This window comes from Telmatherina bonti (assembly GCF_933228915.1).
Source record: "Telmatherina bonti genome assembly, chromosome: 22".
NCBI lineage: Eukaryota > Metazoa > Chordata > Actinopteri > Atheriniformes > Telmatherinidae > Telmatherina > Telmatherina bonti.
This window is the reverse complement of record NC_136631.1, coordinates 6,379,978-6,407,168: the sequence shown is the minus strand read 5'-3', so window position 1 is coordinate 6,407,168 and position 27,191 is coordinate 6,379,978. Positions and strand designations below refer to the sequence as shown.

General features: G+C 43.5%; 1 protein-coding gene across 1 annotated transcript in view; it reads right to left on the bottom strand.

Moving 5' to 3' along the window:
• Positions 1 to 743: 743 nt before the first annotated feature.
• The window catches only part of crybg1a (crystallin beta-gamma domain containing 1a), a gene marked incomplete at its 5' end in the record, with an annotated part of 91,387 nt that continues 64,939 nt past the window's right edge, over positions 744 to 27,191 (bottom strand). Inside the window, 22 exons of the mRNA XM_079262333.1 lie at positions 744 to 1,341; positions 2,563 to 2,725; positions 3,030 to 3,188; positions 3,475 to 3,598; positions 5,555 to 5,694; positions 5,813 to 5,945; positions 6,794 to 6,906; positions 6,986 to 7,015; positions 7,091 to 7,211; positions 7,868 to 8,013; positions 9,592 to 9,718; positions 9,831 to 9,985; positions 11,887 to 11,922; positions 12,004 to 12,130; positions 12,733 to 12,872; positions 16,216 to 16,393; positions 16,476 to 16,594; positions 16,685 to 16,723; positions 17,199 to 21,667; positions 22,895 to 23,898; positions 25,255 to 25,591; positions 25,754 to 26,585. Coding sequence (XP_079118459.1) covers positions 1,253 to 1,341; positions 2,563 to 2,725; positions 3,030 to 3,188; positions 3,475 to 3,598; positions 5,555 to 5,694; positions 5,813 to 5,945; positions 6,794 to 6,906; positions 6,986 to 7,015; positions 7,091 to 7,211; positions 7,868 to 8,013; positions 9,592 to 9,718; positions 9,831 to 9,985; positions 11,887 to 11,922; positions 12,004 to 12,130; positions 12,733 to 12,872; positions 16,216 to 16,393; positions 16,476 to 16,594; positions 16,685 to 16,723; positions 17,199 to 21,667; positions 22,895 to 23,898; positions 25,255 to 25,591; positions 25,754 to 26,585 — 8,781 coding nt within the window. The 3' untranslated portion in view covers positions 744 to 1,252. The remainder of the gene's footprint in view (positions 1,342 to 2,562; positions 2,726 to 3,029; positions 3,189 to 3,474; positions 3,599 to 5,554; positions 5,695 to 5,812; positions 5,946 to 6,793; positions 6,907 to 6,985; positions 7,016 to 7,090; positions 7,212 to 7,867; positions 8,014 to 9,591; positions 9,719 to 9,830; positions 9,986 to 11,886; positions 11,923 to 12,003; positions 12,131 to 12,732; positions 12,873 to 16,215; positions 16,394 to 16,475; positions 16,595 to 16,684; positions 16,724 to 17,198; positions 21,668 to 22,894; positions 23,899 to 25,254; positions 25,592 to 25,753; positions 26,586 to 27,191) is intronic.

Sequence of the window (27,191 nt, the reverse complement as noted above, 5' to 3'; positions counted from 1 at the left end):
CAGGTCCAGGTTTATTAAGAACTTTGCTTGATGATGGATTTGCACCAAAACTTTTCAACTAAATACTTCTGCAAGTTGTTGAGTTATTTATTCTCTCCTAGATTTATTCATCTCTTTCTTGCTAAATCCAAGCAGAGCTCAGTGGAAGGTCTACTGAAAGATGTTAGTTTTTATGATTCAATAGGCGGCACCATTCGTGTAAAATGTCCCTACAGCAAAAACATACAGCAGCCTGCAGAAATATAAAAAAATATATGAATTCTATCTAGAAACTTCTGAAGGTGCCAAAGAGGACAGCTTGAAAGCTCATCTGTATTTGCAATGTTCTAAAATACCAGAAAACTATTTTAAGGAGGTAATTAACTCATGCATCAAGCTGGTTTTGCACACATTTCTAGCCATGAAAATGCTTTAAATGTGGACATTTCTGCAAAAAAAAAAAAAGCTACATGTTTTAATTCATGCATGTCTCACCTGCATCTTTGAGGAAGCAGAAAACAATTTAAAGAGTTTCATGTTGAAGATGCATGATAAGCATCTCTGATAAGATGTGTCTCAACATGTTATTGCTAAATTTCCCCGTTAAATTGACCAGATACATAATTTAATATTTTGAATAAAGTTTCATGATGTCACTGAACGACTGCTTTAACTGCAAGGACACGGCAAAATAGCATCTTTATTTAAAATTTATAACAGTTTTCTTAAATATTTACAATCAACAGAGGGCAGCTTTGCTTGAAAACAATAAATCCGTCTGTACATGTCAGGTTTCTGTACAACAGGACGCAGAGAATCACACTTTGTGTGAAAACCTACAAAGATCAAACTTTACAAAAGATGCTTTTCTACACGGAGTAAAACTCAGTCTGGATGCATCTTTGGAGCTTCTGCACGCCAGGCTTCACTCTCTAGCAGGTAAAATGTTGCATAGATTCACATTAAAAAGCAGAAAACAGGTTGTGGGAAACCGTCGTATAAAAGTACCACAAGTTAAGGAACGTCTGCAGCATTGAAACGGGGCAGAGGTTTCACTTCAGCTGGTGAAAACATGGAGTCTTTGGTATTTCATGTCTGAACGCAACATCTAAGGTCATTCTTTTTTGGGGTTTTTTTGGGTTTTTTTTTTAAATAAAATGAGCGCACATTGTCCTCCTCAGCCGTAATACACATGTAAAGTATGGGCTCCACGGTGGAGCTGCGCTTCAGGGCTCAGTCTCCTGGCAGAGCTGCATCACAGGGCCTCATCAGATCACAGGATCTCCAACGTCCACCTCTGGCTCAGTTTGCTGCTATCGTAGGTGTTGAGGATCACCTGGTTCTTGTCATACTGACAGCCACCTGACAGACAAACGCAGACAAACATGTTAAAATCCATCCATCCACTTTCTACTTCCAGCTTCCAGAGACCTAGATACTGAAACCTGACACTGAATAAGTATTCTTAGTTTATTCCTGCAAGCATCCATTTTCACTGCTGCACCTTCACAGAGTACCAGGAGGTGGCGCTGCTGGGCTGAATCTCACTGCTGCGAGCTGGAATAAACCACGCGACCCTGCAGCTTTTAGATGTTTGCTTCCTTCAGCACAAATACAGTTGTGTTCATATGTCTTCATCCCCTTTCATTAAAGAAAAGGCTGAATTTACAACAGTCACTCAAATAACTGGAGACTTAAAAAAGGAACAATAACTAAAAATTTGCAATAATATAATTTAGTAATATAAGACATTGTTTTTTCATTTAATTGAGTTGAATAAAAAAAACAACCAAACAAATTGGTCCTGGACAAATGAGAGACTTTTCTGTTGAACAGTGGGACAAAATACCTGTCAACAGGTGCAGAAGTCTGACTGAGAGGAACAGAAAACACCTGACTGGAGCAGAAACATTAAAGGATTGTTACACTAAATATTACTTTATGACTGATGGAATATGTCATAAATTCTTATTTGTTTGCTTTTAAAAAATATTTCTATTGAACCAGAATTAGAAAATAATGTAATGATTTTCATAAAATTTTTATTTATTATTACTTTAGTCAATTTCAGCTTATTTTACAGGCAGCTGTTTTTTTCCTTCTTTAATGAAAGGGGATGAATAAATATGAGCACAGCTGTAAATGGGTCATTTACAGGCTTGTGCAGGACTTGAGACAATTGAACCTGAATCTGGGGAAACATCTATAAACTGCAGTCCAGCGGCCAGAGTTGGAAATTCCTGAGTAAATGTTCTTGTTCTGCTTCGAGTTAAAAGATCCAGAAGTTTCTCTGCTAATGATTGGGGCTCGTGGAATCCTCTAAATGATAAGAAATAATAGGAAAAAGAGTTTCAGGGATTCCTTCATGATCAACTTCACAACAGTGGATATAATAAAGGTAATAAACTTTTGTCGTCCATGTTGGATAATATTTATATTTTCAACACGGCAGCCCAGTATGTCCTCCTTGTGTTTGTGCACAGTGGTTAAACTTTCCTTGGGATTTCCCTTTTCCACCTTTTATTTGACCTCTTAAAGTTTCCCACAACTCAACAGATGTGTAATGTAAGAAGCTTTTCTGACCTTTGACTTCCAGGGTCAGGTCAGGCTTGAAGTGGCAGCGGACGAACCCGTCAGGGCTGATGTTCCACAGCTGGTTGTCTTTGCCTCGCTCTGGGGAAACGCAGAGCCGGCTGCCTGCCATCACCATGCTGCCTGCTGTCTCCAGGCAACAGTCCTCCACCAGCTGGGGATGGAGAGGGCACGATGGAGGGATAAAAAAGCAGTTAATTATTTCAGAAGTCAGATGAATCCTAGAAGCATCAAACAGGGAGAGAAGATGCAGAGTTCCAGAGGTATCCAGGCTACATCTCCTGTTTAGGTCTGGTCTAAGTCCCAGTACCGCAGGTCTCTTTGATAACTACTCCTGCAGGAAGTTCATGTCATTTCTCTGAGACTGTTTATAAAACATGTTTTCCTGTTTGTTTATTTGTGAAGTAATTCGGACTCGTATGTTTGTAGTTTTCTGTGATGCGGATGCAGGCGAGTACCTTGCAGGAGATTTGTCCGTCCCGATAGAGCCAGACCTGCTCCAGTCCTCCTGTCTCCTCCGCGGCCTGAATCCTCATCAGCTTGACGTCGTCCAGCGTTCCCGTCAGAGACATCACGCATCCGTTCGCCCTGTTGCGCAGACGGAAGTACATCTGCTTCTGTTGGAGGAAAACATGCAAAATAACAAGGTTAGGTTCATTCAGTCAGCACAAGAAAGCTGCAGTTGTTCAGACAAAGTTTTTTTTTTTTACTTTTCAGCTGAAACAGCTGCCCCACATTTACAAACTTCCAGTAAACATCAAATATTTTCCAAGATAAAAATGTTTTTTACTGAAGAACACAAGTGCAAATCAGCAACGTGTACAGCCTTCAGAGGAGCGGCTCTGTGTTTGTTGTTGCAGCGTGCTGCTGATTTCTGATTGGATCATACGTTTCCTTTCATACCTGCATTAACGCACGAAGGGATCCTATTCGCTGCCAGCCTTTTAACTTGTGCAAATCCTCCACTTCGCCTGGCTGGAGAAGCAGCTGTCGACCTCTGTAGTTACTCCCCTCATACAGCACCCACCTGCAGAAAGAAACTGGCTTCAGTTCAGAGTTTTACATCACAGAACAAAGGTTTGATGTGTTGAAATATTTGCCTTTAGACTCAGTTTTAATATTACATTCAAACTGAGCTGCTGAAACAGTGAGCAGCGAGGACAAGAAAACATTTCTTCCCATAAAAACTAACAGACACTCCTGTTTCTCCTTCTCAACATTACCTTCTTCTCAGCTTTGTGTATTTACAGTAACCGTGGTATGTATCCAACGACATCAAGCTAACTTTCATCCACCCTTTCTGCACAGTCAGAGGCCTTGTCCACACCTAGCAGGTATCTCACAAAATGAAGACATTTTTCTCTGATGGTCTGTCATCTTTATCCTAACTTTATCCTAACTTAGTCCGCTGAAGGGTCGCGGGGAAGCTGGAGCCTATCCCAGCAGGCTTTGGGTGAAAGGCAGAGTACACCCTGGACAGCTCGCCAGTCCATCGCAGGAAAACGCAGATTTATGTAATTAAAAAATTATTCTTTAAAATAAAGATGTGCATACTCCTTATGCACGTCTGCATGTGGACATGTAAAACCGGGGTTTTAGGTTTTGAAACGTCACCGTCCGTGACAAAAAATACCATGATGTGACATGTGTGACTTTTGTTTTCCAACAGCATGGACGTCCTTAGGAATGTGTTGGCGTTATCTGATGTCCAGGCGCTTTGTGTGTGTTTTTACACGGCCATCAGTACCGCTCCTCATCGACAACCGAAGGTAAAGGACAAAATTAAGGACAGTTATTTTCCGCCACCTAAGCAGATCACGTTCCAGGCATGTGTTGTGTGGAAGTGACGTTGTGAGATGGAAGGTTATTCTGATTGGATAGGAATAGGGGTGCTCCCGCTGCCTGAAGGTCTGACATGCTGATAAATGTGCTTAACAACGCGGTTATCCAGAAATGTGTGGATGGATTAGTTTAAAAAAAAAAAACAAGGTCGTGTGTTGTCTTTTTTAAAAAAATTTTTTGAACTAACCAGTGGGGGAAGATATTCGGTTGCTACATGTGGACAAGGCCAAGATGGACATTGCCTCCAGGTCTGAAAAATGAAGCCAATGTTAACCTGCCTTTGAGCTGCAATCTTTTTAATGACCAGCAGAGGGCGAAACCTGCTTGAAAATAACCAGTTGTTATCTGAGAGAAAAAAAAGACTTTTTCACTTTTAATGTTGGCTGATTAAACCCCCTCCTGATGAGTTTATAGCCATAAATACCCCTCATTCCCTAATGAACCAACAGTTTTGTGATAATGATTTCTGTATAATAACAATTATAACATGTTATTGTAATTTGGGTCTTTGTTAAAACCAGTTTCTCCATGCATGCACATTTCAGTACTCTTTCAGTGAGACATTGTAAATGTTTATAACAACAACCCTCCTGCAGAGTCTTTCCTCAAAAAGCACCTTTCATCAGTATAATTCTCCTAAATCCTTTGTAGCGAGCAATAAAAAACAATATCATTGTTATCATTATGAGAGTAAATATAAGTTATTATGACATATTTGATTGTTTCTGTTACTTCCCTACATCTCTGGCATGTTTAACAGTATTAATGAGAACATATCTGGATCTAAACACTAAGCCTGCATGATTTTAGAAAATTTGACAATTACTTTCTGCAGGAAAACAAAACTTTTTAAAGCAGCTGTTTTGAACTTTTTTCTAATTAAATTCACATTTAAGCTCCATATTTGATCTGTATACAATGTGAGCTTTAGTCAAATGCAGCTACAAGGACAGAATTCATTTTGTATTTAAAAAAACAGTTATAATATATAAACAACCAAATAAAAAATGCAGTTTAGCATAAAAACTGCCAACCAAATTGGGATTAAAAAGGCAAAACTGTCCTGTGATGCAGTTTCTTGTGTTTTTATCTAAATATCAGGATGAATATGCGACTTTACAAAGTTATGACTGTTACATACATTCCTCCCTCCACCACCAGGGAGCACACGCGCAAGTCCACGCCGGCCTGCAGCAGGTTCACAGCTCCGCACGTCAACACCATCCTGCGACCTCTGCAGCCTACCTTACTGAACAACACGATGGAGGGCAGGGACAACTCCTGAAGCCCAAAAACAGAGTTTAGTTACTGAAAATGACTCGTTTGCATCTCTACGATGCAGAATCAGCTTGTAAACAGGCTGTAAAGATTTTCACTCCCTCTCCCGCTGAAAACTCACATGTCCAGCAGTCCGCATGGATCGAATGTTGGAGTCTGACGACAGGAGGCCCATAGCTTCTGTGTTGGGGTACTCTCCCTCCTCCAGGACGTACATGTTCTCTGTGAACTGGGCTCCCTCATACGCCACCCAGCTGACACACACACACACGGACACACACTGTTGTCAAACTAAACTTGAATGTAAACTTTATGAATAGAATTTTAAAATGTAGGAATTTCTGCTTGAGGGAAAAATGTCGAATTTATGTTTCTAGAGTGATATTTAAAGGTCTGTTGTGTGAGATGTAGCAACATCTAGTGGCCCAAATGTTAACTAACTGAATACTCTAAAACTACTGCAGTAACAAAAAAAATAATAATCATAAAAATACTCTTAATCTGGATTTTATTTTATTTTAAAAAGACACTTATCTATATTAAGATAAAATAATGATTTTTTTTTTCATTATTTTATTATTTCTATGGAAGCTGAGAATGGCCATGTCAGAAAATTATTTTTTTATTTATTTTATTTAAAAACTTATTTCTTTAATTCAAAACAAAAAAAACTATTAAATTCAATGAAGATTTCAAAATAATTTTTTAACTCCCAATTTATTAACTATTTTTTTAAACATCCTCTTAAAATAAAAGTTTAACTGTTAAATTTTACATTTCAGAAAAGCAGGAAGTGAAGAGAATAATTTATTCACATCTGAACTAATCGCTTCAGTTATCCTATGATTCTAAGAAAACAAGATAAAATCATATTAATAAAAAACATATTTCCAGAGAAAATAAAAAATAACTTATCACTTGACAACAAACTTCATGAGCTTGAAATGAATCATCAGACATGGCCGCTCTCAGCTTCTGTCATCAGTGGTTTGACAGATTTTACACTTTCAGAGCATCGATAGATCTGAATCCCTCCGACTACATCCCAGTCTCAGGAACAGAACATCTGAAGAAGGAAAACTGGAAACTGGGTCATGCCTACCTGCCTGCCAACACCTTACAGGACCGGGGCGTGAAGTCTTCCTCCAGAACCGCTGAACTGTCCTCCAGCGCCACCAGTTTTCCCTGGAAGTCTGGTTCTGAGTACAGCTGGACCTGCAACACATCCAGTCTTAGCAACCCAACCAGGATGCACAGTTAAGACTCTACAGACCTGTTGACGAGGAGATGATACCTTAAATTTAGTTGTTCCCGTCAGCATGTCCTGCAGGAGCGACAGGAAAGAGAATCAGGAATAATTCTTCAACAAATCACCACCCAGTAAAACCAGCATCCTTACATGGTAAACAGGCTGTAAGGATGAGATACGCTGCGCTCCCCAGTCCTCCGGGTTGGCATAAACCCCCTTCTCCAGCACATAAAGCTCTCCACTGAACCCAGCATGTTCGAATGCCACCCAGCTGCAAAGGGCACAAACACAGCGGCGTTAAAACTCAGACAACTGCAGCTCGTCCCAGTGCGTCTGTTCTTTCCTCTGTTCATCTGAACTGGAAGGGTTGGGCCCTTGTTCGGCACCAGATTAAAAGTGTGCATGCAGGAAAGCAGGCTTGGTTCTCCTAATGAATCTCTGACTGACGCTGCAAAGCTAACGTCGTAAAAAGAGGAACTTCATTCCTCTGAGAGCCGTTAAACAACAGGTGAGGCAGGGCCAATGCAGGAATGTCACATCAGAGGTCAAACGAAACAAACCTTGTTTCGTTAACGCTTTCCTTCATGTTCAGCTCTGAACAACCTCAGACTGGAACAGGATCATAGCCTCAGTGAGCTGAAACATCAACGCTTGTATTAGTTTAGCATTAGCTTGTAAATCCCTGCCTGTGAGGACAACAGTTTGTCAAATCTGGCATATCAGTTACACACAAAGATCAGTCCCAGGCAGATTCATAATTCATGCTCTGCGGCTGTTTGGGTGTGTGTGTGTTTGTGTCAGTCATGATATAACTCTTAGTCATACCTGTAAAGTGAGAAACACACACCCAAAAACAGCTCAGAGGGAAAATCCTTCCTCCTTCCACTTCAGATTGTTTTTATGAAATGCAGAAGCGGTTTGACTCACACTCCTCCCGTCACACTGATGGACTGGGTTTTGCTACAGTAGTTGACGTCGTCCATGTTGAGGACGGGACCCTGCACGTCCAGGCAGACTCCATGTTCATTCAAGTTTGGCTCGCTGAACAGTTTAAGATGGGGGGCCTGGAAGTCCTGGACAGATGATAACGCAGCAGTTTGATTTAAAAATGAAAACGTAAATGTTTTTATCTCAAGTCCAACATCCAGCTTGTGCAGAACCACCAGCTCTGGACCTCTCGGACCAGTTTCCTGCAGGGAAACGTCTACAGGACACTGACCCAAGATGTCTGGCGTTGGCGATCACTGCGCCAAACCGAGGTCAGGAACCAACTGCACAAACCATGGTCTCACATCACATCACCAGTGTCTGGGTAAAATAAAGCACTTGAACGCATCATCAGGACACAGTTCAGAAAGGTCGTGTCGCTTTAATGACATGACCTCACGTCCGTCCCATTAGTTCTGATCTCACTAGTTGTCAGCGTAGCTCGCTTCAGAGGCAGGTGAGGTGAAGAAAATGGACTGGATGCAAAACGGCACCGGCTTGATGAATAATAAAAAGGTTTATTACAAAAAGTCAGGCGTCAAAGTCAGACTTGCATATTTATTTGGATCTGATCTCCTCATCAGGCTTATGGGATGCTGAGGAACGGACACGATGCTGTAAGCTAGAGTGTCTGCAGTAAACATGTGGTTGATGGAAAACGCATGTTTACGGTGTTTCTGGTTGTTCCAGTCACTCACACTGGCTGAAACTGATTAACGTTACTTTATGGCTAATCGAGAGGTCGTATAAAAACAGGAAAGGATGTTCTGAAAAGGTCAAAACGAGCTGATTTATACCATGTCTGCTGTTATCGCCAAAAACTTTCTTTAGTTTCTGCTACATTGTAGTTAAACTACTCGGTTGAGTTAATTCATCTCAACACTAAAACAGAGTTGAATGAAATGATAAATACTAGGGGCGGAAAAATCGAATCAAAAAATCAAAAATCGGAATTTTTATGCTTCACAATTTAAAAATGGATTTTTTTTTTTTGTTAAAAAATAAGATTTTTCTTACAAATAAATACAAATAATTCAATGTAAATTTTTTGTCATTTTAAAAATCTTTTTAGTTGTCTTCTTTGGAATTATAACAGCAGCATTATAATGTGGCTATTGTGTTGTTTTTTCCTCATTAAAACCAAGAATAACGACCAGCAAAAAAGCTTTTTATACATGTTTCCTGTTTTTAATCTACAAAAATCAGCAATATGGAAGAATTGTGAGAATCGCAATTTAAATCCAATCGGCGCCCAAAAAAATCGGAATTGAATCGGGACGTAAGCATATCATCACAGCCCTAATGAATACACATAAATATGTGCTGAACTGTCATCTGCAATCTGATTATTACATAATTATGCTGGAGAGGAATCTAAAGAGGGCAAAGGGGGATTATTTGTTGTCCACCCCCATGTTTGCTGTAGTGGTTTAACCCGAGATCTGAGCAGCCAATGAGAAGTTAGACACCGAGACTGAAATGGTTTGGATGCTGTCATGTGTACAGTTTATCTTTATCTTTCCCTCAGACACCGTTGCCACACGGAGACTCTGCAGGAGGCTAAAACTGAGGTGTTTGATGTCCAGGAGGCTTCATGTTTTGTTCTTGTGAAAACAAAATGACTAAAAACCACATGAAAAGTTCAGGTTTGAGGCAAAACTTACTGAGAGTACAGGCCGCAGAGACTGCAACCCGCCTTCACAGCCTCCCCAGTCACAGCTGTGAGGATACTCCCCCTCCTCCAGGATGTACTGCTGGCCTTCAAAGTCTGCTTCCTGATAGCCCACCCAGCTGTACAGGCCAAACAGAAACATCTCTCACCCTCAGTTTCAGGATCTAAGTTTTAGCTTCATACTGGACTGAAGATAATCACAAGCAAAGATGTCTTCCTGGAAATACTTACAGACCACCAAGTATCTTTATGGACCCCACTGAACACAGGCTCTTCTTCACATCGGGGTTGTCTGGATCTTCTTCTTCCTGCTCTGAGAAGCTGTAGACATCACCGTCCACCTCTAGACTCTCTCCGTCAAAGTTCGGCTTCTCGAACACCAGAGCCTGCAGAAGGAGTCGGTTAGCGAAGGTCATGCTGTGTGCACGAGTCAAAGCTGACGTTTTTGTGGCTCATTCCTGTCTAAAATGTAGGATTCCTTTCATTCCACGTTATATCTGACATGCTATCTCTCTCCTGTTTATCGACGAGGCACCGAAGCTGTCAGCATGCTGGAGGGAATGGAGGAAAAGCGCTTGGACATGATCTTTTCCACGGCACAGTTTTTCTTCTTTTTTTTAAGTTTGAAAAGCTCGTCTGAAGTCAGCTGAGGAAAAAAGATAAAAACAAAGCATTTTCTCTGACTAGTTCAACTTCTCATATCACATTTCCTCACAGGGATTTGAAATAAGAAAGATAGGGTGGAGTCCTTGTGAGTGACCCGTGTTGCAGATCCTGCAAAGTAAGTCCTGTTCCAGGATTCATACATCCAGTGACATGCAGTTGTTTCAGAAGATTCATTTCTGTGTTTTCAAAACCTTAGAATGAACATTTCCATCCATTTTTGGAGCTGAAGATCAAATTTTCAGCGCCTAGGTGAAGAAAATGGAGGAAACCGCTGTTCTACATCAGAGGTGTCGAACTTGTTACAGGTAACATAAACAAATATGTCACCTCCAAATCTGAGACCATGGTCCTCAGCCGGAATAGGGTGGATTGCCCTCTCCGGGTCGGGAGTCAGGTCCTGCCTCAAGTGGAGGAGTTTAAATATCTCGGGGTCTTGTTCACGAGTGAGGGAAGGATGGAGCGTGAGATCGACAGACGGATCGGTGCGGCGTCTGCAGTAATGCGGGCTCTGCGCCGGTCTGTCGTGGTGAAGGAGCTGAGCCAGAAGGCAAAGATTTACCAGTCGATCTACGTTCCTACCCTCACCTATGGTCATGAGCTGTGGGTCGTGACCAAAAGAACGAGATCTCGTATACAGGCGGCTGGAATGAGTTTCCTCCGCGTATCTCTCCCTGAGAGATAGGGTGAGGAGCTCGGTCATCCTGGAGGAGATCAGAGTAGAGCCACTGCTCCTCCGCATCGAGAGGAACCAGTTGAGGTGGCTCGGGCATCTGGTCAGGATGCCTCCTGGACCTCCCTGGTGAGGTGTTCCAAGAGGAGACCCCAGGAAAAATCCAGGACATGCGGGAGGGATTATATCTCTCGGCTGGCCTGGGAACGCCTCGGGATCCCCCCCGCAGAGTTGGCAAATGTGGCTGGGGAGAGGGAAGTCTGGGCTTCCCTGCTTAGGCTGCTGCCCCCACGACCCGACCCCGGATAAGCGGCAGAGAATGGATGGATGGATGAACAAATATAAAGTATGGCAGCCTAAAAGGAACAAAATTACTTCTAATGGTCCCTTTTCTTATAATCCCTGCCAGACCATGAACCAGCAAACCGGCTGAAACAATCAGGAATCCAGTTAAAGCTCACTCTGAACACAGAGCTACTAATGTCTGACTAAAACTTTATTGACTGAAACAAGTGAAATTGCAAAGAAAATGCTGCAATGCCAAGTTAAAGTCACACAGTGACTTCATTCATTCATTCATTATCCTAACTGCTTAGTCCGATGAAGGGTTGTGGGGAAGCTGGAGCCTATCCCAGCAGGCTTTAGGCGAAAGGCAGGGTACACCCTGGACAGCTCACCAGTCCATCGCAGGGATACTGTCTTCATATGATGGTTAAAACCCAAACTTTGTTTCTGTATCTCCTCACCACCAAACCATTTCTCCACGCTTGCATGAACTAACTGAAATGTTTCCCAACCCTCCCAATCTGAGCCAAACCAACAGCATGATGAATCCCATCAGACCAGCAGCTTTTCCTCAAACAGCAACAAGTCAGTGACAACAATCAGACAGGTTTGACACTTCAGGGTGTTGTGAGGTTGAAGTGTGTACTGTTGATGTGCTGAACAAACCTTGACATCCGTAGGATGCTCCACTCTTATTGGTCCCTGAAAAGAGGACGGACAGGGTCAGACCAAACAACCACGGCCAAACAGCATGTTATTATGTAAAGGTTTACTGCAGCGTACCATTCGGAGGGGTCTGAGAGAGCCAATGAAAGGCTCAGGAAAGCCCCAGCTCTCCGGGCAGGGGTATTCCCCCACCTCCAGCACGCTGGTGAATCCCATAAACTCTGGTTCGGTGTACACCAGCCAGCTAAACACAAGACACACAAGCAGGAGGACTAATAAGCAGGGTAGCGAATTTCACAGTCACTCTGCAGAAGCAAGAAAAGACTTTTACTCTTGATTCTGAGCCAGTTAAAAAATGTTTTTGCTAACCATCAATTACCCGCAGAGGTTTAAACTATGACAACCACAAGCTGTAGCCTGTAGCTCGCATTCCTTCCGACCCTTTCCCACTATCTATCCTGAGATGTCTGCATCTGAAGCTGCTGGTTGCTACTAACACTAATGTAAAAGCTTTATTCAAGCTGTTTCCTCATATGCAGCAGAGGATTCATGTTCAGGCGGGCTGGATGTTTTGCAGACCTGCAATCGCCGTCTGTGGAGTCAAATCAGGGAAATCTCTAATGTTGACTAGACCAGCTGATTCTTTGGTGAGAATAGCTCCTACTTTCAGAACATCAGCAAAAAGCTGCCACCAGTGTGTGATTGGGTTGTGGTTCATGCACCACCTTCTCTTTGCATCGTGTCCTGCTTCCTGAACAGGTAAGTTCACGCAACGTCTGCAGCTAAACTCTCCAGAACTTTCCCATGTGTGGAAACGGCTTTGCCTGCGACGTCGGCTGAGCTTACACTCCGGAGTGAACCTTGATGGAACCAGTTGTCTGCGGCATCCTGAAGGAGCTGAGCTCCATTATATCGTCGCAGTAAGACGACATCCTCCCCAACCCGTCCACCTCCGAAAACAGGTCAATCTGAGGTAAGCTGTAGTCCTGGAAACACAAAGTTACCTTTTAGCTTTCACTTTTCTCTGACAAATGCAGCAGAGAAATATCCAGAATTCAAATTTCTGTGATTTAGAAGCATTTTAAACAAATCTATGCTTTGTAAGTGTTTAAATACTGTGTGGTTAATTTAATGCTATGAGATATGAGATACGTCTCGTTCCCTGCTAGCTTTAAACTCTGTTTGGAGTGAAAATGCTGCCTTTATAGGACAAAATGAACTGATCTGTGATCCATTTGACTTCATTTGATAACAGGAAAACTTAAATTAAAGAGCTGTGATTCTTGACTTATATCCGTTGTTTGCATGTGATGGCCAGTTTGCTCCATATATTTATGAAAACATGCACTGAGAGAAGCTGAGTACATTCAGTTGCATCGGACTAAAACTTCCATTCACTTCAGCACAAAACACCAAATCGATTCTGTTCCTTAAAATTATTAAATTTTGTCTAAATGAAAAAACGGCCAACAGGAGTCATGCAAGTAGGCTATCACGGTTCAAAGTATCCCCTCTTGCACTGCTGCCTGTAAATCAGTCACCACTTCATCAGCTCCATCTGTTCAACTGTCTGCCATAAGATCTAGTCATTTAGGCATAACATTTAGTCATGTAGGCATGCTGAAGATGACTTGCTGAAGTCCAAACTGAGCATAAGAAGAGGAACAAATGTGATTCAAATTTGTTGGCATCAGTATTTTCACACAACCATCTCTAGAAGAAGAGAAAATATCCAGATGTTGATGTCGGAGGTCAGAGGAGAATGGACAGACTGGTTGGAGATGATGGAAGGAAGACAGGAAGTCCAGTAAGCACTGGTTCCAACCAGTCACCAGATCTAAGTCCAACACAGCAGCTTCGTGATGATGTGGAACGGGAGATTCTCATGGAGATGAGGTGGAACGGGAGATTCTCATGGTGATGAGGTGGAACGGGAGATTCTCATCATGATGTGGTGGAACGGGAGATTCTCATGGTGATGTGGTGGAACGGGAGATGCTCATCATGATGAGGTGGAACGGGAGATTCTCATTGTGATGTGGTGGAACGGGAGATTCTCATCATGATGTGGTGGAACGGGAGATTCTCATGGTGATGTGGTGGAACGGGAGATTCTCATGGTGATGTGGTGGAACGGGAGATTCTCATGGTGATGAGGTGGAACGGGAGATTCTCATTATGATGAGGTGGGACGGGAGACTCTTATGGTGATGAGGTGGAACGGGAGATTCTCATTATGATGAGGTGGAACGGGAGATTCTCATGGTGATGCGGTGGAACGGGAGATTCTCATGATGAGGTGGAACGGGAGATTCTCATGGTGATGAGGTGGAACGGGAGATTCTCATCATGATGAGGTGGAACAGGAGATTCTCATCATGATGAGGTGGAACGGGAGATTCTCATCATGATGAGGTGGAACGGGAGATTCTCATCATGATGAGGTGGAACGGGAGATTCTCATGGTGATGAGGTAGAACGGGAGATTCTCATCATGATGTGGTGGAACGGGAGATTCTCATGGTGATGAGGTGGAACGGGAGATTCTCATGGTGATGAGGTGGAACGGGAGATTCTCATGGTGATGAGGTGGAACGGGAGATTCTCATCATGATGAGGTGGAATGGGAGATTCTTATGGTGATGAGGTGGAACGGGAGATTCTCATGGTGATGAGGTGGAACGGGAGATTCTCATGGTGATGAGGTGGAACGGGAGATTCTCATGGTGATGAGGTGGAACGGGAGATTCTCATGGTGATGAGGTAGAACGGGAGATTCTCATGGTGATGAGGTAGAACGGGAGATTCTCATGGTGATGAGGTAGAACGGGAGATTCTCATGGTGATGAGGTGGAACGGGAGATTCTCATGGTGATGAGGTGGAACGGGAGATTCTCATCATGATGAGGTGGAACGGGAGATTCTCATGGTGATGAGGTGGAACGGGAGATTCTCATTGTGATGAGGTGGAACGGGAGATTCTCATTATGATGAGGTGGAACGGGAGATTCTTATGGTGATGAGGTGGAATGGGAGATTCTCATGGTGATGAGGTGGAACGGGAGATTCTCATGGTGATGAGGTGAAACGGGAGATTCTCATGGTGATGAGGTGAAACGGGAGATTCTCATGGTGATGAGGTGGAACGGGAGATTCTCATGGTGATGAGGTGGAACGGGAGATTCTCATGGTGATGAGGTGGAACGGGAGATTCTCATGGTGATGAGGTGGAACGGGAGATTCTCATGGTGATGAGGTGGAACGGGAGATTCTCATGGTGATGAGGTGGAACGGGAGATTCTCATGGTGATGAGGTGGAACGGGAGATTCTCATCGTGATGAGGTGGAACGGGAGATTCTCATGGTGATGAGGTAGAACGGGAGATCCTCATCACGATGAGGTGGAACGGGAGATTCTCATCACGATGAGGTGGAACGGGAGATTCTCATGGTGATGAGGTAGAACGGGAGATTCTCATCACGATGAGGTGGAACGGGAGATTCTCATCGTGATGTGGTGGAATGGGAGATTCTCATGGAGATGTGGTGGAACGGGAGATTCTCATCATGATGAGGTGCAATGGGAGATTCTCATGGTGATGAGGTGGAACGGGAGATTCTCATCATGATGAGGTGGAACGGGAGATTCTCATCATGATGAGGTGGAACGGGAGATTCTCATGGTGATGAGGTGGAACGGGAGATTCTCATCATGATGAGGTGGAACGGGAGATTCTCATGGTGATGTGGTGGAACGGGAGATTCTCATGGTGATGTGGTGGAACGGGAGATTCTCATGGAGATGTGGTGGAACGGGAGATTCTCATGGTGATGAGGTGGAACGGGAGATTCTCATCATGATGTGGTGGAACGGGAGATTCTCATGGTGATGTGGTGGAATGGGAGATTCTCATGGTGATGTGGTGGAACGGGAGATTCTCATGGAGATGTGGAGCAACTGTCTGATTTTTCATGTTAATATGGAGCAAAATCTACTCCGAGAAATGTTTGCAACACCTTGTTGCATGTACGACACGAGGAGTTAAGGCAGTTCTAGAGGAAAAAGGGGACCAACCTAGTACTACCTGGTCGACTTGATGAAGTGGTTCTGATGTTCTACACAAATTTCCCACTCTTCTTATAATAGCTCATTTGCTAATGGAGGGAAAGTAATGGGGGGTCAAGACCCATCTATTATCATTTATATCCGAATTCCCTCTGGATGTGATTGGTACCATTATAGAGATGTGGAAAACAACAGATCGGGATGTGAGATCCACTACAGCCCAGCTTCAGGAGGTAAACCAGGAAAAATGAAAAGGAACGTACTTTCACTGCCAGTCGAAGAGAACCTATGACCATCGGTGTTGTTGGAACAGGCTGATCCATCTGGTTCGCTGTTTCTGGACTTCCCTCCTCTCCCCACATGTTCACTATCTCCTCTGTGGGACCTTCCTCGAGGGCGATGACGCGGCCCTGGAAGCCTGGATTTTCATAGAGGAGCCAACTGGAAAGAGACAGGGAGTGTCATACCAGAAGACTTTCAGACATGGCCATTACTCCTCTAGGCTCAGTTAGAAGACCCCTACCATCCTCTGGTGACTCTGACTGATATGACTGGAGACAACTTCATCGTGGTGGCATCTTCCACATCACCGTAGACCTCAAACGCCTCTCCGCCAAACTGAGCGTGCTCATGTATGACAATCTGCATCAAGAAGCAGCAACGTCAGGACGATGACCGCAGGAAAGGACTTCTGCTAAATACAAAATCACAGAAATGTGTGTCTGATCGCACCTTCCCAGGTCTTCTGTGGAAGCCTCGGACTGCAGGTATCTGTGTGAGAAATACATCAATCATTAACTTCAATGCACAGTAACATTTTATTACACATGTGCAGAAACACATTTTCAGGTCAGTCGGTTTTAGCATCTGTTTGCTTCTTCAGCCATGTGCTTTCCTTACAGGGACCATGACAGAAACCAAGGCTGCAGTCCTATAAACAAATCTGCCTCCATGGCTCTGTTTTATTTGCCTGCTGATGCAAATATCTTATGATGCTGTAAAATGTGCTCCTGATCAGCTGAACTCTGGAATTACTTCCTGGGATAAATTCCACACCGAGGACCAGCTCATTTCTCTTGCCCTAACTTGCAAACGGTTCAGCTTTTGACTGCAACACCTTCACAAAAAGACATTTACACCAGACAAACTGAGGCTTGTGTGTCACCATGGAGACAGAATGGGAAACACACAATGTAAAGAGCGCTGCATGATAAACAAGATGTAAAAGGATTTCTGTTGTTCTTACCTTGGTTTTAGTAGCAGAACGTCTGTTTTTAGAAGTTTGCTTGTTGTATGTTGTGTTTTCAGTAAGTCCTGCTGGTTTCTTTTGGACCACATCCACAGCTGGCAGGACTGTCACAGAGTCCTGGTCCACATCCATGGAATCCAGCTTAGTTTTAGACATCTGTGTTGAGAGCTGGGAGGTCTCTGAATCCATTTTGTCTTTCTTGGAGTGTTTCTCTAAACGATCAGGCAACTTTATCTGTGAGAACGTGGGTAGAGGAGGTGAAGAGGAGGAGCTAAGTTCTGACTCACTCATTGCAGCGACACCACCTCCCATAACTGGGTCTGGATCTGTAACTTTTGCACCGCTGTTATCAGCTGTGATGGCATGCGTAGAAGGGCCAGTAACACCCTGCTGTTTAGCTGAGGACATGTCTTGCTCCTGGTTAGACGGAAATGTGCAACTTGAGGTAGAGTCGACTTCTTCTCTAGTCTTCCTGGAAGACCGAGGGGAGCTCAGCAAGCCGGAGAGGATGGACATCCTCCCGAGTCTTGACGTGATCTTCCCAAGCGGATTGTCTGCCCCTGCTTCCTCTGTGACTCCATCTTTTCCTCCTTCCTCACTCAGGGTTTTCATTGGATGAGCAGAGGTACCATCTTGAGAAGGTTTCTCCGGAGTTTCACCTGCCCCATTCGCTGCTTTTTGTTTAATCACCAAGCCTGGTGCAAGATCTGAAAGAATCCGGCCATTTTTCCTCAAACCAAACTGAAATTCCTCAGGATCGAATGTTCGCTCGAAGTGATCCTCCTTGATGGCTGGCATGGCAAAAGGTGGGGATACAGGCTTTTTACGGATGTGCCTCTTTGAGGGAAATGAAAACGGCATTCCACCCTCCTTAATGTTCTTGATAAAATCATTGATTTCATCGGGCTCCAGATGTTCAGCATCGCTAACGGATGTGTTCATCCTTCTTCTGGGTTCCTTTCTGGGTTTGTGATGATGTTCCACATCTAACCAAGAAGACAGAGTGGAGGATTTCAGTGAAGAAGAAGGGAACAAAATGTCATCAACTGAAGGAATTAGAGACTTTTTCTCTTCTCCTGAAGTCAGGACTTCCTGTTTGACACCACTTCCTGTAGCCAACTCCTGCTTTTCTGCTTTAGCATCGTTCTTCTGCTCTTCAGGGCTAAAGGGGAGTTTAACCAAACCAACAGCGAGTATTTCTTCATAGTCTGGATGTGTGATTGACGCATTTTTTACAAAGATAGTTTCAGAATCTCTGACATCTGTTTTGAACTCTTTCAGCTGCTGATTTCTCTCATTTACCTCCATATTTCTTACTTGAGCATCATTTTTAACTCTCTGCTTTGCATCAACTAACTGAACACCAGATGTTTTCATCTCTTGGACATCAGTCACTTCAGATGTCGCCTTCTGTGCTTGTTTGGCATTAGTAGCATCTTGTAGTTGTTGAGTTTTTATTTCAGATTCTTCCTGTAGATCTTCTGTTTTCATTGGTTCTAGCCTCTGTTTTGGGTCCATACTTGATTCTTGATCTGGTTTTAGCAGGTCAGCATCTGGTTTTCCAGCAACTATAGACATCTGGATCTGTTGGTTTACATCTTGGCTCTCAGGATCTGCAGCAGATGTCTCCCTCACCAGTAATGAATCGTGGACTTTGGTGCTTTCAGTCTCTGGTTTTCTCTCTGATTCATGATTTGGACGTTCAGACTCTGCTGACATGTCTTTCTCTGCTTTGTCAACATCTTGACATACAACAGTTTTGGACTTTTGGTCTTCCAGGAGTTCACTAGTTGTATTTGTAGTGTCATTTACCAAACTCTCCTCTGCCATGTCTTTTGTTGAAGTATCGTCTGTTGTTCCTTCATCATCATGACTTCTGATTATTGCCTCTTCTAGTTGTTGAGTTTTTCCTTCAGATTCTTCCCGTAGATCTTCTGTTTTCATTGGTTCTAGCCTCTGTTTTGGGTCCACACTTGAATCCTGTTCTGGTTTTAGCAGGTCAGCGTCGGGTTTTCCAGCAGTTACAGGCATCTGGATCTGGTAGTTGACATCTTGGCTCTCAGGATCTGCAGATGTCTCTGTCACCAGTAATGAATCGTGGACTTTGGTACTTTCCCTGATGTGAATGATTACTTGGGCTAAATCCTCAGCCTGCTTCTCTGTTTTCTTCTCCTGAACTTCAGTCCTATCAGTCTCTGGTTTTCTGTTGGAGTCATGATTTGGACGTTCAGACTCTGCTGACATGTCTTTCTCTGCTTCGTCAACATCTTGACATTCAACAGTTTTGGACTTTTGGTCTTCCAGGAGTTCTCTAGCTGTATTTGCTGTGTCATTTAGTAAACTCTCTGACTCATCTTTTGTTAAAGTGACTTCTTCATCAACATGACTTCTGATGGTTGCATCTTCTAGTTGTTGAGTTTTTATTTCAGATTCTTCCTGTAGATCTTCTGTTTTCATTGGTTCTAGCCTCTGGATTGGGTCCATATTTGATTCTTGATCTGGTTTTAGCAGGTCAGCATCTGGTTTTCCAGCAGCCATAGACATCTGGATCTGTTGGTTGACATCTCGACTATCATCTGTTGCTCCTTCACCATCATGACCTCTGCTGGTTGCATCTTCTAGTTGTTGAGTTTTTGCTTCCAATGTCTTTGGCTCCTCTTCGTGGTCAGATTCCAGATGTTTGGATTCATTTGATTTCTCCTCCTCTGACATGTTTCCATCCTGGTACCGAACAGTCACGGACATCAGGACCTGATGTTCGTCATCCTCACTCTTCATTAAACTCTCTGAAGACTCACTGAGATCAGTTCTGTCGCTGGTTTCTTCAGTGGAGTTCAGCTCCTGAGTTGCATTAGTATCTTTTGTCTTGTCCTCTTCGGTGGCCTCTTCTGCACCATCAGACCTCTGCTCTTCACTGCTGGAAGATTTCACATCTGGAGTTGTTTCTGCTTGTGAACTTCTTTCAGATGTCCATTTCATGTCTGTCGCCTCTTTGAGCTCCAGCTTTTGAGCCACTTTTGGAAATTCGGGCCGTGTTGATGTTTTCTTATCCACGCCTTTGTTTCCAGGAGATAAGATCTTTTTCTCTATGTTGCCTTCAGACATTTTTGTTTTGTTGTCTGTTTCTTTCAGACTTGGTTTGTCCTCATCGGTGTGTTTTTTGTCCAGATCTCTGTGGTCATCCTTAGTAACATCTTCTGCTTTCATTTGCTTCCCGTCTTCTTCATTCTGTTCTTCTAAAAGGATTTTGTGCTCCGCCGTCGTGTCGTCCAGAGCATTTGTAGCTACAGTCTGCGGTTGCTGTTTGGCTGCAGGCTGCGAGTGTTCCTCTTCTGGTGATAGAAGTGCTGCTTTCGCCTCAGTAGCTCCATCTTTAAGCTCCTCTTGTGAGTCAGTGCTTTCTGCTGCTGCATCATCAAACATTTCATTTGGTTCGGACACTTTCTCCCTTCTTTCTGATTCGCCTGCAGATGAAAAGGCGTCTTTGTCCGGCTGATCTTCAGCATTCTTGGGCAGCTCACAAACAGTCTTGGTCTCTGTTCTGACGTCCGAAGCCTCCGCTGGAGTCCTGCCAACCTCCTCTTTCCTTTTCTCCTCAGCTCCAAAATCTTTTACCAAATCCAGCCTCAACACGTGGGACGGTCTTCCATTTTCATCCCTCAGAAGCTCCTCAGTATTGGCCAGGTTGGCGTTATCTGGGCCTGCAGTGGACGTGTGGGACAGTTCAGGGTTCTGGTCTTCTGAGGCCACTTCAGCTGGAAGGTAGTCAATGTTTCCTCCTGCAGAAGTTACTGCATGTGTTGTTTTAAAGGACATCATTCCAGGCAGAACACCTTCCTCAGCTGCTGCTGCAGCATCTTCTTCCTCACCTTGGAGGAGTTCTTTGTTGCTGGAGCTTGGGGAAGTTTTTGCTGGTGTGTCCTGCCTCTGTTTGGCGTCACTTTGAGTGATCTCTGCTTCAGTTCCAGCATGATTTACATCATCATTTTGTGGCCGAGACGGAGACGACATATCAGCATGCTCTGTAATGCTTGCATGGTGGTTTTGTAATGAAGGGAATCCTGAAATTTCTTTCATTTTGGTTTCATTGGCCAGTTCGTCCGTCGCTTTCATGCTGAGCTGAGCTGTGTAATCGTTACCTTCCTCTTTCGATGGACCTGATGCGAAAGTCTCTTTAGCTGTGGCGTCCGTTTCCTCTGATTTGGCAGAAGGCTGCAGATTTCTGGGCTTTATCTGGGTTCTGGTGGTGAAGCTTCTCTGTGCTCTTGTGGGAAGCTTGCTCCCTGACGATGAGGCCTCAGTCGAGTCCTTCGCTGGTAACTTGTGTTGTCTGTCAGCCGGCTTGGACAGCCTCAGTGAGACGGTTTTCTCGTACTTGGCAGTGGGGGTAGAGTCGTTCTCTTCATGGCTAATGCTTCGTTTAGGGAGGAGCTTGGATGGTTTTGTTGACGGCACGCTTCCTGTTCCTGAAACACACGCACACGTCCATTAAACAGAATGGGGGATAAAAGACTTAACACTAATAAGTTATAATAATATCTTGTTACTCAAGGTTATATTACAGTAAAACACACATTAAATGCAGTAAAATGCAACAGAATGGATAACGGATTGATGTTAATTAAATAAAAAGTAACTTTAAAGCCTCAAACTAAAAATATCAATTATTCTGATAATTTTGTTGTCAAATCTACGGAAGCCCAAACAGGCCTAAGAAATCCTGACAGCATGCTCTTTCATCTGAAGCAAGAGTGTATTTTATTAGATGTTAACTGAAACCTGATAGGTTGACGCTTCCAAATAGTTTTCTAACCAATTTCCACAGTTTTGGACATTTGTGAACCAATCAGTGTTTCTTTACTTATTTCATGTAAATATAACAATCAATGCTGAGTTCTTATGTCCCCCTCAGGATGCTCTAACTGCTGAAAATCTTAATACTTCACAACTTTTGGATGCTGAATGATGGATGGACCATGACAAAAACAGGAATCACTGCTCAGGGAATAAAGAAAAATCCAAACCTTCCAAAAAAACCCAAAACAAAATAAACTTGTGAGGGATTATTTGGACAAAAATGAATTTACAAAGATTACTAAAAAGGAAAAATACAAAAAAAAAAAAAAAAAGCAGCTTTGTGCTGTAATAAAAAAAAAGAAGCAAATTTTCACATTTTGTTCTATTAAAAATAAATATAAAAATAATAAATCTAAATACAGATTTATTTTGACTTCACTAATGAATATATAATAAATGAAAAAATAAAAAAAATAAATGGTGCTACTACTACTACTGGTTCTGCGAGTATAAACATATAACTGGAAAATGCTGAGAAACATTAAAAATTTTCTCACCTAAATTTAAAAAAAAACCACAATCAACACAATTTTTTAGGAACTTTTGAACACATTTTGGAGATTACGACATGAGGGAACTTTGATGGTTAAAAAGCAGTTCCCAATTTATTTTAGTTCTGCAATTAAATATATAAATACAAATATTTTTTATATTAATAAAAAAAAGAATAAATAGGAATTTAATTAAAACTACTTAAAAATCAATAAGAATGAGAAAATATTAGAGGAGACTTTAGAAAGGGATCAAAATGTGCAGTAATAGTATAAAAGCTTCCGACATCATTTTGTGGTAATTATCGTGTAATTACCGTCTCAGACAACATGCCTAACTCGTACCTTTCTTGGGACTTTCAGGGAGCGAAGCTGGTGTCCCTCCTCCAGGTTTCTCGCCATCCAGACTGAACTCTCGCTGCTCGGGACTCCGTTTCTGGTTCATTTGAACTTTTTCTGACTCCGTCTGACCGCATGAAGCTTTTTCAGTTAAATCATCTTTCTTGTTTCTCGGAGATGAAACGGGTAACCAGCTCCGTGATCCAGAGGAAGCATTGCTCTCCGGATGGTTCTGGCTCTTCCTCGTCTCACTTCCAAGGTTTCCAGACTCAAAATCCTCGTCTGGCTTCTTCCTGATCAGCTTGTGTCCCGTCTTGTTGGTGGATTTTACAGGAGAGGTGCTTCCTGAAGCAGATTTCCCGCTCTTTGCTTCTTCAGAACTGTGTTTTCTGCACGTTTTGGTTGCAGCCATGGGGAATTTCACAGCTTCCTTGAGTCTTAGTTGTTTTTGCAGTTTGGGAGTGACCGCTGACCCCGAGGCATCAGGCGCTGATATTTTATCAGGTGATTTCATATCAGAATCTGACGGAGGCCGTTTGGGGATTTTAGACTTCAGGCTTGCTGCGCTGCTTTGATCTTTTAATGCTGGTAACATAGAGGCTGGTTTGTCGCCACTGTGCTCCCTCTGCGGGGGATTAACGCTGGAGGTTTCCGGTTTTGTTCCCTCCGTGGAGCCCTTTGCCTTCGCCGTGACGGTCCGGGCCTTGCCTGCAGCAGCGGAGGATGAAGTCTTTGTTCCGCTGGCTGTGGTATGCAGACTTTCTTTAACCCCTCGTTTAGAGGAAGCAGCCTGGTTGGATCCGTGACTTATTGCCACAAATTCCACAGCTTTTGACTTTGTTTTGTTCATGTCTGAAACTGCAGAGGTGTCAGACGGCTCCGAATCTGATCCTTGTTTGGCTACGGGTTCAGGACTGGTGTCGCACCGCGTGCCGTCATCTGCTGTTGGAGATGTCTCAAGGTTGGCGTCTTTTTCCTCGACATTGTTGTTGTTTTGGAGGGTTGTCAGTCTGTCAGAGAAGAAAGGCAGGCACGGCTTAGTTTTTCATTCAGATAGCACAAAGCATGTTTTCACAGGAGCAGATTCTCGTGAAAACAGCAACTAAAACTTCAAGGACAGCAGATTTCTTTCCTCGCTTTAAGATTAGATTTGAGTTCTTACAACTTTATCATCTAACGACGAACTAGAAACGCACTCGGAGAGCTCAGACCGCTGCCAAGCAGCTCACTTCCACACATCCCATCACATTCACCAAAAACTGGGTACTACTTCTGCAGTTGCCATGGTTACTGCCGTGGAAGATGCTTTGGAGCTGAAGCACAGCAGAGAGGGATGTGGAAGAGCCTCTGAGCTTTTCTGTCTTAATGGAACAAATAAATATTTTTCTATTTGTTATATTTTGGGAATAAAATTTGATACGTTGATCAGATTGATTTAAGTTTAGTTTAAACTTATTTAATGCACTCTTCCAGAGCAACTAGCATGTGAGAAGTGATCAGTTAACCTAACATGCAGGTCATGTGGGTGGGAGGAAGCTCTAGTACCCGAGATAACCCACGCATACATGGGGAGAACATGCAAACTTCACACAGGAAAGCCACCGTTTGACCTTCCCTCCAGTCGAGCCTTGAACCAGAAACCTTCCTGCTGCGAGGCCGCAGTGCAAACCACTGCGACACCATGCTAAAACTTCATTCATGAGTACTTATACACAACATCTCAAACTGAAACTAAAGCATCCTTGTGTCTGCATGTCGGCTTATTTGCAAATGACTAGATTAGAGTCCCATTAAAAACAATGATCGACGCTCAAAAAAATGAGAAAAACAAACACTAAACAGCGACATACAGCCGGCTAGATCTGATGTTTTCATATTCTTACGCAGTTTTGTTAAGGCATACATAAAATGATCAAATAAAATAAAAAAAGAGCTTATTTAGTTAATTTGACTGATTTTTCTTAAAGAATTATATATTTCTGTGGCTCTTAACAGGGTTCTGTAATGTATTTAACTATTCAGTTTGTGAATTTACACTAAATATAAATTTTTTAAAAAAGGGTGAAATTTGAGAAAAGTAACAGTAATCCTAACTCCTTTCACATGACTGCGAATGCATCCAGTTTATGTTTCAGGTGAAGTTTAAACATGATCTATAGAGCTTTAACTTAATGTCCTATATATGAATATTTCACCGCCCCTCTGCAGGCTGCATTGTTTTCCTCTCGGACAATGAAACATGGGAACTGGGAGCTCAGGTTGCATGCAGGCTTAACTCTCTGTAGCTCTCCTGCTTTCTGGTTCCGGCGGGTTCAAAAGGACTCTGAAAGCTTAACCACAGAGAATGAAAACAGACGGATACTCACAGTTTCACCTCTGTTGTGTTTGAGGACTTTGAAGTGGAATCTGCGCTGCATTCCTCTCCCAGCACTTCCTCCTCTTCCCAACCCGTCTCCGGGGGAATGAAAACCCTCTCTGGAACAACCTGCTGCTTGGAAGGCAGACTCACCGTCTTGCGCGTCACCCGGATTTCTCTGAATCTGCCTTTCTCCTGGTTTGAGGCTGTGCCAGGGTCTGGCTTCCCCGGAGGCTGTAAAGTTGGCTGAACCTCCTCTGGCGAGCTGCCACCGGACAGCAAGCTGTCTGACGGGGGAAGGGGGCTGTCTGCAGCGCCCTGCGTTACTGACTCATCCTCAGGTATTACTGTAACATGAATAGCCAGCACAGGGGGCGAGTCTGCTCTCAAGCCCTCCTCCTCCTCTTGTTTCAGCTCATCCTCTTCTCTTCCCGCCTCCCATTCCTCCTCCTCCTCTCCCAGGTGTGTTTCCACCCATATGGCTTTGTGGAACTGGATCGGAGAGTCGCCTCTGAGAACTTGTTCTCTCTCTGGGGAAGGGCTCCCTGCAGTGGCTTCTCTTTCCCCAGAAGGGCTTCCGGTTGAAGTTGGAGCTGCGTTTTCTGTGACGGCTTGTGATGCGGATGATGAAGAACCTAAAGTTATCCCTCTTAAACCAGTGCTGTGCTCCTTTTCTCCAACTTTTAGGAAGGTTTTCTTGGATCCTATGCTTATAGAGGTCAAGTTTGGAGACTTGGGGGTTTCGGTTGCCATGGAAAACGGGATGTTTAGTGACATCATGGTGGTTGGGCTGACGATGTTATCCTGACTGGAACTCTGAACTGTTTCTTCAAAATGAACCTGTAGCCTCTTGCTAACTTCGTCCACCACTGACTCTGTGAAGCTGACATCGGAGCTGGAGTCAGGGTTTGGATGAGCAGCGGCTGTAAACTCCCCATCAGTGGGCGTCGCTTTCCCAGAATTCCTTTCCCCACTAGCTGAGCTGACCCTGCAGGCGTGCACCTCCCTCACGCTCCCCGTGCCGCTGCTGTTACTGTCTGCAAACGGCAGGTCTGCGTCATCGTTCATCAGAGAGATGCTGGGGGTGGAGCTTCGGCTGGCAGAGTCCCAGCGCTCATTTCCAGGCCTGAACCCTGCAGAATACGTTCCCTTTGGCGCCTCGAAGGGAGTTGAAGTCTTTTGTCCATCGTCGTGCTCAGACTGGGGGAAACGTGGAGACGAGGGAGACGCCGGTGAGCTGGAGGCGTCTGAGTGATGCCTGCCGCTGCTGCCGCTCTTCTTCCTGCGGCTGCCAAGAAAGCTGCTGAGGCGCCCAAACACCGACTTTTTTTCCTCTGATTTCTACAAGAAGCAGACAAGATGATTAATAATGAGATGAAAAAATCAGCCAGAACTCTGCTTTGGTCAAAAAGGAAAAGAAAGAAATAAAAACAATAAATAATACTCTCTGGGACACATTTAACCCGGAGCTACGCTTAACCCGGAGCTACGCAACAAAAACGGATGGAATTTCATTTCCTGTCAGTAAAAACTGCAGCAAAGACATGTTTTCAGGTCAGAAATAAACATATTAACAGACAAAAATCCAAGCTATGCCAACAAATCTGCAGATAATCTGCATATAAAACTTCCCTGAGCTTGCACCAATTATTTATGTACAGTTCTAGTTGTGTGAAATGGTCATTTAGTCATATTTGTGACAATTTCAGTGCTAAAATTATTATAAAAAGTAATAAATAAAGCTTCTTATTATAGTGGGTTTAAATGATGCATCAGAAGAAGAAATATGTTTACAAAATAAAAGGAAATTTGGGTTTGATGGATCATTTCTCCCTTTAAACACCAGTTCATGCCGCATTATTACATGGAAAGCCTGATTATTGCTGTTGTTTTACAGCAAACTGATTTTCAGGACGATGAAGTTTCTTTACGTGATGAATCAGCTTG